This window comes from Monodon monoceros, unplaced genomic scaffold, assembly GCF_005190385.1.
Source record: "Monodon monoceros isolate NGI ecotype Baffin Bay Population unplaced genomic scaffold, NGI_Narwhal_1 Super_Scaffold_22, whole genome shotgun sequence".
NCBI lineage: Eukaryota > Metazoa > Chordata > Mammalia > Artiodactyla > Monodontidae > Monodon > Monodon monoceros.
In genome coordinates this window covers 88,507,696-88,519,282 of record NW_021703779.1, presented here as the reverse complement: position 1 = coordinate 88,519,282, position 11,587 = coordinate 88,507,696, and the positions used below count along the sequence as shown (strand labels likewise).

The 11,587-nt window shown below is 37.2% G+C and overlaps 1 protein-coding gene across 1 annotated transcript in view; it reads right to left on the bottom strand.

Moving 5' to 3' along the window:
• IL1RAPL2 (interleukin 1 receptor accessory protein like 2) overlaps positions 1–11,587 on the bottom strand; it is a 1,051,992-nt gene that overhangs the window by 486,612 nt on the left and 553,793 nt on the right. Inside the window, exon 3 of the mRNA XM_029240622.1 lies at positions 8,743–8,929. Within this exon, the coding sequence (XP_029096455.1) occupies positions 8,743–8,929 (187 nt within the window). The remainder of the gene's footprint in view (positions 1–8,742; positions 8,930–11,587) is intronic.

Here is an 11,587-nt window from a genome sequence, read left to right as displayed (position 1 = left end):
ATAAGCAAATGAAATGAGTTTTGAACAATATATAAAAGTTAGGCAGGCAAGCAGGACATACAGGACAGAGGGAATAACATGTGTAGAAGAACTCAGATGTGAAAAACCATGGAGTGGACAAAAAAATATGAATAGTTTTGCTCTCTTGAGAGTGGCAATGAGTAGGCGGAGGCCAGATACTAAAAGCCTTAAATTCCATTCTAAGATATTTGTACACTGTCAGGTTTCAAATCTCAGCTCTGTCACTATATAACCTATCTCATAAGACTGTTCTAAGAATTGAATTAGCTAATTAATGAACATGTGTGGCACAGTGTCAGGCCCTGTAAATACTCAACAAAAAGGAACTACTAACTAAAAGTTTTTATAAAATCATTGGAGTGCTTTAAATAGTGGCACACTATGATCAGATGTGCATTTCTAAAAGATCATTCTAATGGATATATAGAAGGTAGTCAGATTATAAAAAGAGACATTGCTTAAAAGGCTTTAATTTACTTTGGTCTGTTTTTATCCCTCAAATGTCATTAATGCCATTAAGGATACACAGGAAGACCCTTTAAAGTCTGGATTCTTATAACAATTTAGGAAAAATCAATAGCAAACTCCTGTTAAATTTGAGAAAAACAAACATGTCAATAATTATAGAAGTTGACAAAAACATATCATTTTGATAAATCCAGAAATTGGACAGTCAAAACTCAACCTTATAAGATCTTTATTCCTAATCACCAAAACCCAGCAGCAAATGGTCATCAGTGGGTGAATGGCTAAACAGTGGTACATCTCTACAGTGGAATATTGGACTATTATTCAGCAATAAAAGGAATGAACTATTGTTATATACCACAACATCGACAAATCTCAAATGAATTATGCTAAGTGAGCAAAGATAGGCACAAAAGGCTACATATCATATTATTCCATTTATATGACATTCTGGAAAATACAAAACCATAGGAATAGAAAACATATCTTTTTAGCAAGGACTGGGGCTTGGAGGAAGGGACTGAATACAAAAGGACATGGAGAAAATTGCAATGATGAAAATGTTCTGTATCTTGTTTGTGGTGTATATATTTGCCAAAACACATCAAATTGTACAAGTAAAAAGGATGCATTTTATGTTTGTAGATTATACAGAATAACAGGACTTTAAAAACCCTCAATCTTAAATTCCCAATTGGAGTTTGAGATGTCCTAACTTTGCTTCTAGCTTTCTATATAACTTTTTCCTTTCTATAGTAGCAGCATATATCAAGGACTTTAGTCATTAGATGTTTATAACATGTCTGAGATATATGGCATACATTGTTATATCTATTTTATATGTGGGAAAATAGAGGCCCAGGGTCATCCAATTACTCATCCACGTTAATGGTGTAATGGTGACCAGAATCCAGGTCCCCAGGCTCAAAGACCAGTGCTTCTTACACATATTAAATACCCATTCCTCAAATAGCAACCCATCTTCTCTATAATTTGCAAATAATAAATAAACATTTTCCCATTTCTAATGCCATACCAAAAAATAAAAACAAGGATAAACAGGTCTTAAATCTTGTGTCACTGACTGTGGTTTTAGGGCATACAAAATTGAAGCCTTCATGGGATTCCTAGCTCATTCCTTCCAGATAAAAGTATCTTTGAAAATTCTAGTTAAATAGATTAAGATTTTCAGGATGGAATATAATTTTATGGTTACAAAATAAGGTACATACTAATATCAATACATTTTCAAAAGGGATTCAAAAACCCCAAGCATTTTGCCAAACCATTTTTATAGCCAAAATGTGTCGGCCATTTGGGCTGCGGTATTACAAGGTCTTCAATGACCTTCTTTTTCCCTCTTTAAGAAAATTGTCAGGATTTTCTGGGAGACAAGATTGCAGATTAGAAAGACTTGAGCTCACCTCCTCTCATGAAAACACCAAAATCACAACTTATTGCTGGACAACCATTGACAAAAAAGACTGGAACCTACCAAAAAAGATATTCTACATCCAAAGACAAATAAGAAGCCACAGGACGGTAGGAGGGGAACTTTCATGATATAATCAAATCCTATAACCACCGAGTGGGTGACCCACAAACTGGAAAATAATTATATCACAGATGTTCACCCATAGGAGTGAGAGTTCTGAGCCCCATGTCAGGTTCCCCAGCCTGGGGGTCTGGCATCAGGAGGAGGAGCCCCCAGAGCATTTGGCTTTGAAGACCAGTGGGCTTGTGTGCAGGAGATCCACAGGATGGAGGGAAACAGAGACTCCACTCTTCAAGGGCACACACAAGGTTTCACGTGCACTGGGACTGTGGGCAAAACAGTGACTCCATAGAAGCCTGGGCCAGACCTACCTGTGGGTCTTGGAGGCTCTCCTGGGGAGGCAAGGGTTGGATATGGCCCACTACAGGGGCAAGGACACTGGTGGCAGAGACCCCAGGCAGTATTCCTCAGAATGAGCTTCCCTGGTGGTCACCATTTTGGCACTGAGACCTGGCCCCACCCAACAGCCTGAAGGTTCCAGTGCTGGGACACCTCAGGCTAAACAACAAACAGAGTGGGAACACAGACCCACCCATCAATAGACAGGAAGCCTAAAGTTGTCCTGAGCCCACAGCCATCTCTAGACACACCCCTTGACACAGCCCTGCCCATCAGAGGGACAAGACCCAGCGCCACCCACCAGTGGACAGGCACCAGTCCCTCCCACCAGGAAGCCTGCACAAAACCTTGGACCAACCTCACCCACGAGGGGGCATACACCAGAAGCAGGAAGAACTACAACCCTACAGCCTGCAGAACAGAGACCACAAATACAGAAAGTTAGACAAAATGGGATGGCAGAGAAACATGTTCCAGATGCAGGAACAAGATAAAAGCCCAGAAGAACAACTAAGTGAAGTGGAGATAGGCAATCTGCCTGAAAAGGAATTCAGAATAATGATAGTAAAGATGATCCAAGATCTCAGAAAAAGAATGGAGGAACAGACTGAGAAGGTACAAGAAATGTTTAACAAAGAACCAGAACATTTAAAGAACAAACAGAGATGAACAATACAATAACTGAAATGAAAAATACACTAGAAGGAATCAATAGCAGAATAAATGAGGCAGAAGAAGGAATAAGCGAGCTGGAAGACAGACTGGTGGAAATAATTGTCCCAAAACAGAATAAAGAAAAAGGAGTGGAAAGAAATGAGGACAATCTAAGAGACTTCTGGGACAACTTCAAACACACCAACATTTGCATTATAGGGGTCCCAGAAGGAGAAGAGAGAGAACCTGCCTGAGAAAACATTTGAAGAGATAGTAGCCGAAAACTTCCCTAACATGGGTAAGGAAACACTCAAGTTCAGGAAGCACAGAGAGTCCGATACAGGATAAACCCAAGGAGAAACACGCCAAGACACATTTTAATCAAATTGACAAAACTTAAAGACAAAGAGAAAATATTTAAAGCAACAAGGGAAAAGCAACAAATAACATACAAGGGAATGCCCATAAGGTTAACAGCTGATTTTTCAGCAGAAGCTCAAATGAACGTATTTACAAAGTGGAAACAGACTCACAGACTTCAAAAACAAACTCATGGTTACCAAAAGAGAAAGGTCAGGGGGAGGCATACATTAGGAGTTTGGGATTAACATATACACACTACTATATATAAAATAGATAGTCAACAAGGACCTATTGTATAGCACAGGGAACTCTATTCAATATTCTATAATAACCTATATGGGAAAAGAATCTGAAAAAGAATAGATATATGTATCTGTATAACTGAATCACTTTGCTGTACACCTGAAACTAACACAACATTGTAAATCAACTATACTCAAATATAAAATAAAAATTAAATTAAAAAAAAACTCCATACTACCCAACTTAGCATTTAAAAAAAAGAAAGAAAACTGTCAGAATGTTTAGCAAGATAAATAACTGTAAAGCTCTTAACTTTGGAAGCTTATCTCATTGTAATGAGTGACAGCATTTAGAAATGGTCATTCCTAGACTATTATTTAGGAGGTGAAATTAACTCCTCACAATCCATCTGCAATTTTCTTAAACATGGTATGAGTCAGATATCTATTTTTTGCAAGTGAATTGTCAATTATGTGCACATCATTTTTAATAAGCCGTTATCCCCCCTCCAAACCCATTAAAATGATATGTTATTATATACTAAATTCTCATATATACATACTTTATCTGTTTCTGGATTCTCTATTCTATTTAACTGATCTATTTATGCTTTCTTAAACTTACTATTTTAATTGCTACTGTTTTGCAGTAAGTTCAGTCTCAGTTAGACTAAGTCCCCTCTTATTAATGTTTTTTTCCAAAATTTCATTTGCAAAACTGATATATTCACTCATCCATATGAATGTTATAATGTTTATCATGTTGTCTAATTTCTAAAAATTCATATTTTAGCAAATTGGATTACTTATTTATATAATATTGGGAATAACTGATCTTTTTTCTATGAGATCTTCCAATGCAGAAATATGTTCTGTCTCTCCATTAATTTAGACTATATTTTATGTCCTTCAATAAAATTATATTTTTATATAGGTCTCCTCCCATCTTTGTTAAATGTATTCCAAAGTGTTTTACAGTTTTTCATTGTTGTAAATGGGATAATTTCATTTTTTCCTTTACATATCTAACCGATTATTACTGGTAAAAAAAAATTATTGAATAGTTTGTATATTTTTATTAAGCTACCTTATCAAATTATCTCATTAGTTCTATTTTTTTGTTGTTGTTTAATCTCTTGGGTTTTCTTGGTATACAATTATACAATCTGAAAAATAAGATTATTTTATCCTCCTTTTCCAATGTTTGTATAGTGTATTTCATTTAATTTTCTTATGGCATCAGCTAGAACCTCCAAAACAATACTGAATAATAGAACTGACAGAGATCATTCCTATCTTGTACGCCATGGATGTAAGGATATACGTATGTTTTCAAGGATGTTTACTGCAATATTTGGATTATTTTTAAAAAACTAGAAAAAATTGAATATCCATCTGAAAAATGGTTGAATAAAGCAAGGTTATATCTAGCCTATGAACTATGATACAGCTATTAAAAATGAATTAGATATATATAGTCAACATGCACATAGTAGGGACCCAGTATATATATACTAACTGAATGAATGAATTTGCACTGACCTATCCATAATGCCCTCAACCACTCCATTATAACCAACGGCAAACATCTGAAATTAAGATAATTGTGGCAAGAAAAAGGAGGATTCAAACTGGAAGACTTGACTTCATTAACATCAGCCTTTTATCAGCAGAGGTAACTAATGACATAGATATGCGTTTTACCCCAAGGAACGTATTTGTATTTTCATTGCTAATGTCCTATTAAGGTTAGGGAATTCTTTTGTTTAGAAATGGGATAAAGGGACTCTACACTCTTGTGTCAAGTGTTCTCAGTGAATAATGAGGTTGTTCTTGTGTTCTTAGTTCAATAAAGAAAATAATCTTTATCTCTCATTTCAAATATGTTTCCAAAAGCATTAACATAATTGTATGTTCTGTTCTAATATTTAAGCCCCATACATAGCGTCAGGAGGAAGTGCTGAAAGTGTAGCCCCTCTCCTCACTTCCTTTTGCTAACAGAGTTCAGATAGAGGAGTTACAGCCCCCTTATGCATATCTCTTACATTCCAAGGACAACCAGAATAGGCTTACTCATTCAGCTTTATGAACACGCCCCAGTGCCATATGAGCCACCTCTACCTTCCTATTCAGCTGTGATTACCTGCAGGCATGGAAGAATAGTCCTCAAAGGCCTGCCATAACAGGATGGTTGGAAAGTAAACAAGTTTAAAGATTACATATATTTGAAAAGAAGACTGGAAAAAGGATCATGCAACACATACTTTTCACTGTTAAAACACTGGAGATAATACATTGTACATTTCTAACTTTGGATATGCACCAGACCAATATAACAGTTTGGATATAACTCCAGACCAATGTGTCCTCCTTTTTTCATTGTTGTAGCCAGAGCAAAATCACTTCATGTTCAGTCTGGTAGGAAATGCACAGACTACAAAGCAAGCAAGGCAGATTATCGAAGTATTGGCTAAAAAGGAAACGTTTTCCTAATATGTCAATCAATTTTTCAAGGATTTACTTAAAACCCTGTGTGAAAAGTGGGGTTAACAATGCATTTGGGAGCTTCACAGACTCTTTAACTTTTGGTTTTAATTTTTTATCCTGATCCATTTGTATAGTGTAATGGCTAAGTGGAAGGGCCCAGGAGCCAAACTGCAAGTCACAAACAGCTGTGTGACATTTGTTGAGTCACTTAACTTGTCTGAGTCTCCAGTCACGTCTTTTGTAAAATGGGGATAATAATAATACCTACATAAGACATAAGATTGAGACTGAGAAACTAGAAGTTGAGTTAATCCATCTAAAGCACTTAAAATAGAGTCTGGCATATAGTAAGTACTTAATAAATATTACCTATCATTATGCTTATTATTTATCAATTGTAAAATGTTATACAAACATTAAATGTTATTATCCAGGCAGAGCTGGAAAAGCCCTTTGTTTCACCATCATTGGTCCATTTCTAAGAAAGAGTGAGGGTTAGCTTTTTCCAAGGAATAAACTGCTTTGGTAGACAATGACTATGGTGATGTATAGAGATGTGAAGAAAGGGGAAAAAAGAATTTAGTGAAAAGACAGAAAGATGAGATAGAATGAACACTGTAAGAGAAAGCTGATGACCTGGAGTTTACTCCTAGCTGCTAACCCTTGAGCTAGTCAACCTCCCTTCCTGAACTATAAAATTGAAATAAAACTTTTTTTACTCATCTTAAAGAAGTGCCTGCAATTGAGGCTGGGTTTAGCTCCAGGCCTATTGCAGGAGAGGTTAGTGATTAAGAAAATGGACTCTGGAACCACACTGCCTTGAATATAAAACGAAGCTTTGTTAGCTGAGTAGCTTTGGACAAGTCTCTACATTCCTGTAAGACTCAATTGTTTTCCTCTGTTAAATGATGATAATAGCACCCACCACACAGAGTTGCATTGAGACTTAAGTGAGATAATATAGAGACCAAGCTTAGCACAGCAAATGGCACATAGTAAGTGATTAAGAAATACTAACAAGGCTAGGACTTTCCCTGGTTGTCGAGTGGTTAAGACTCTGTACCTCCACTGCAGGGGGTGCGGGTTTGATCCCTGGTCAGGGAACTAAGATCCCACATGCCATGCAGCGTGGCCAAAAAAAAAAAAAAATAAAATAAAAAAAAAAAGAACTACTAACAAGGCTGATGATGGCATGAAGGGTCCCACTAAGTATGGATATTCTATATTTATGCATAATGAACATCATGTTCCTTTTTATGTGTCAGAATATTATGAAAAAAAAAGGAGGATGACACTTCACAAAGAGACTTGAGGTTCTAGTTCAGGACATGCTCTTGCTGTCTCTTGTCGAGTTCCCCCAGGTATGAAGATAGAGGAACTTCCAAATGTAAAAGCACCTGACAACTGTAGGAGCTAGGGTTTAGGCTTTCCTGGAAACTGAGGGTCTGTCAGATACTACAGAAACAACCTGTCCTACCTTTTATGTGTGTTTGGTTGCAATAATGTGCATAGTACCTGTGCAGAAAACCCCCTTGGTCACCTCTGGCCACCATATATAGTCATATATGGTCACCATGGGCCAACCAGTGTGGCTCAGAGGTGGCAGAGGGTGCTCAGTCCTCTTTTAGAACCACAGTGCCCCAGGCTCGCAGCCAGAATATCACAGTTGAAAGGTTGTATGTTTATTTTTCTGCTTCCTGCCCTAGATCCATGCTCTGCCTTTGTCTGACCTACTCTGGGCCCAGAGAAGCTGAAGACTATTGATTCTACCCCATGGTTTTGCTTTCTGAATTCTGTTTGAACTCACATGGTGGGAGGGAAGACACTAGCAAGAAACCAGAAGGCGGGAGTTAAGAGAGGTTAGGGTGTCCATTCTGTCCACTCCCTCTCTGTTTTCCACAGTTAATATGCTCCTCTAAGGCCACAGCTCTTGACAGGCCTGCTCCGCTCTTGCCAGGTTCCAGAGATACAGCTCCTTCCCCTTGCCACTCTAGACCTAGGAGCGGTAATTTACAGTTTTTTCCCTTTTTGGTTCCCTTAACCCTAACCACACCTCTGTAAACAGTTCCTTCATTCAACTCTCATCTGTACAACCTTTGAGTGTGGTTTATTTCCAGATAAACATGTTATTTCCAGTGTTCACATATCCTGCACTGGGCCCATTTCTCTCCTCTGCACTGACTGCAGTGGTTCTCACAATATAGACCATGATAATCGTTGTTATTTTTTGTAAGCACCATTCCTTGTAAAGATGGGCCTTTGTTCCTAACAGTGAATAATATTTCTAGGTCCCTCAAATAATTTATTTCATGTGTTATTTCAGTCTTCACTCTTCTTCCCATTTGCTCTCATGAGTTGGGGTAAAGGGATATTTTCCTTATTTTTAGTCATTGGAGAAGCTGGGATTGCTTCTGACACCTGCTGATGGAAGTACATGAAAACCAGTAATATATAGGGATCATAGCTCTGAATTATTTAGCTGTGGATCTGCTGATTCTTCTCAGTGAAATATCTAATACCAAAAACTCAAAATAAAATCTCCCCCTTTTTATCTCCCCAAGCCAGCTATTGACTTAGGGTAAAAAAAATGCATTTGACATCATGCTGAGTTACCTTGTACCACACAACATCAGGCTCCTGATTGGACTTTTTAAAGTCATCCATGTCTGGGCAGGATATCTCCTTTCTTTTAGTGACTTCAGATTTTTCCAAATAGCGGATCCTGCTATTGTAGCACAGACCTGATTCATTCTCTGCAACAGTCAAGGACATTGACACCTTCATGCAATATGTCGAGTTTCTGTAGGAATAGAGAAATAGAAAATGGCTTTATTGGGTGTTTACACCTATGTTTTTACTCTGTATATTTCAAGAATATTGACTTTTCCACTTAGGACCTTGCCTAGAAATCAGAAACAACATGGAAACAACACAGAAAATTTTTCTACTTCAACTGACATGAAGATATGGAACAAAATGCTAATGTGGACATCTCTGACCATGAGATAGCTACATAGAGCAGCTGTACCCATCTTCTGAAATGTAAAACAGTCAGACTGCTTTCCCAGTGGTAAACATTGCTATGTTGACAATCTGATAGCAAAAACTTATGAGAAAGTCCATAACTAAGGCTATAGCCATTTCTGGTTTGCCCTTATGGCCAGTCCCTTAACAGGTATTCCAAGGATTGTTAATTTTGTCATTGGTTTCTAAGCCAACATTTTCTTTTATAGGATACATACCAAAAAACAGATCAACAACTTGTATGGGTATAACTGAATCACTTTGTTGTACACCTGTAACTAGCACATCATTGTTAATTAACTATACTCCAATATAAAATAAAAATTAAAAATAAAAACAGATCAACATACAGAAGATACCCGTTAACTCACATAGCTTTTTAAGGTGTTTACTGAGATATGTCAGGGGTCAAATTTGGGTTCCTACAAAGAACAAATCCTAGCAGAGTGGATTAATTTTATTCATCAAAACTAGAATTATAAAGGAATTTCAACATTGAATTTTACCATAAAGCTGCTTTAGAAATTGGACATTAATGGGCTAACCCATAATAGAAGGGTATTTATGAAATTGAATTCTGCCTTCATTTCCCTATGTATATCCCATGACATTTCCCTACCCTACTCTACCTAGACTCCAGAAGATATCAACCACACAAAAGAAATCTGGAAAGTATGAGGAAGAGATCAGAAGCAGCCTGGTAAGACTCAAAAGAAGGTCAACTGTAAATCTCTTGGTGAGACATTTCAGAATCATATGTGTTCTAAACATCAAGGGATACCTGCTGTTAAAAAACAAAAGTGCCAGGGATAATTCAAAACCGAGTATTTTTACAACTAAGTAAAAACAATCCTGATAAATGGGATTAACATGCCAACCAATAATTTTAAGATGGCCTCAAATGATTGCTACTGTTTGTACTTCATTGAAATTTCACAATATTGAATTTTCACAATATGCCAGACACCATACAAAACACAGGAGTGCAGATGGCTGCTGCCCATTGGGTTTACAAACTAAGTTAATCAAAATGGCTGCTACTTGGATTTCTAGTGAAGTTAATTACTGGCAAGTACTCCTGACTATGTGATGCCTGTGTCATCTGAAGATGCACTTCCATTCTGATATTCAGATGTAACCCCATTATACAATGTAAATTGTGAGCTATTGCTTTTCTCTCTTCCTCAATGTAGGTTCTTAGGGTTTAATATAGGCCCACTAGGGATCAAATGTAAGAACATTTAATTCTATTAAGAGATGTTTGACAGCTTCTTTAAGAGCCATGAAGCTAAAGCCACCAGAAATGTTTTTAAGTCTCAGCCAATAAGGTAAAATTTGGTTCAATCAATTTGGCTCTTCTTGACTCCATTTTCAATACTTCAGTGCTAAACATGCCCATGTCTTCTTGCTTTCTTTAACATCCTACGTGATGTGGCCTATCGTACATTCTGTCCTTCACTCATTAGGGTGCAGTCGCAATCGTATTTACTCTGTTTCTTGAATATACTAAGCCTATTTGAGCCATGGTTGTTTATACTTGCTCTTCTCTTTGATTTTCTATCATGTGCTTTTTGTTAAGTGTGAGCAAAGAATTTGTTGCTCTTGTTCATCACTCTATTCCTGGGACCTAAGTTGATAGCAAGGGCTTAGTAAATGTTAGTTGATTAAATGTGTGGGCATCAAAAGGTATGTATTCAAGAGACATGTCCTCTCTGCTCTACTTTTGCATAAACTCATTATGGAACTAACCACCCCATCCCCATTCTACAGATTCATGTGTGTATGTGGCTGGTCAAATATCACAGTCCCTGTTTAAATATGACTCAAGATAATTCTGCAGGTATTCTTGTACCACCAGGGTAAGGATTAGCCAAATTTGGTGCATCAGCATACCAGCAAAGAAAAAACTATAATGACTATATCTGGGAGACAAGGAGGACTAGGGTATGTATAGGGGATGGAAGGAAGGTAAATGGTCACAGTTTTTAAAAAGTTTTAAATGAAGCAGAAAGAAAATCACCTCTGCTAAGTATGTAAAATATTATGAACAGTTGTTAATGTCACAGACTTTGATCATATCTGTTCCATGGTGTCCATCCATACAGGTGAAAGAGACTTACTTGTTAAATATCTTCCCATTTTTGTGTTACAAACCCAGGGAGAGAGAGCTGTTGTCCAGCAGTCTCAACAATAGAAGTATTAGACAGAATGTACAGTTCCCTGAAAGGAGCTTACTACCCCAGATCTATTTAGTCCTGAGGATAAAATAGGGTAGACTAAGTAAGGGACCAATATAATATAGTGGTTTCATAACAAAGCACTAGCTTTGAACTAAGATCCACTAGGTTCAACTAGCTCTGTGTCCTTGAGCAAGTTATGTAACATCTCTCAGTCTCAGATTCCTCAGCTGAAAAATGAGGATAAGAAATCCTTT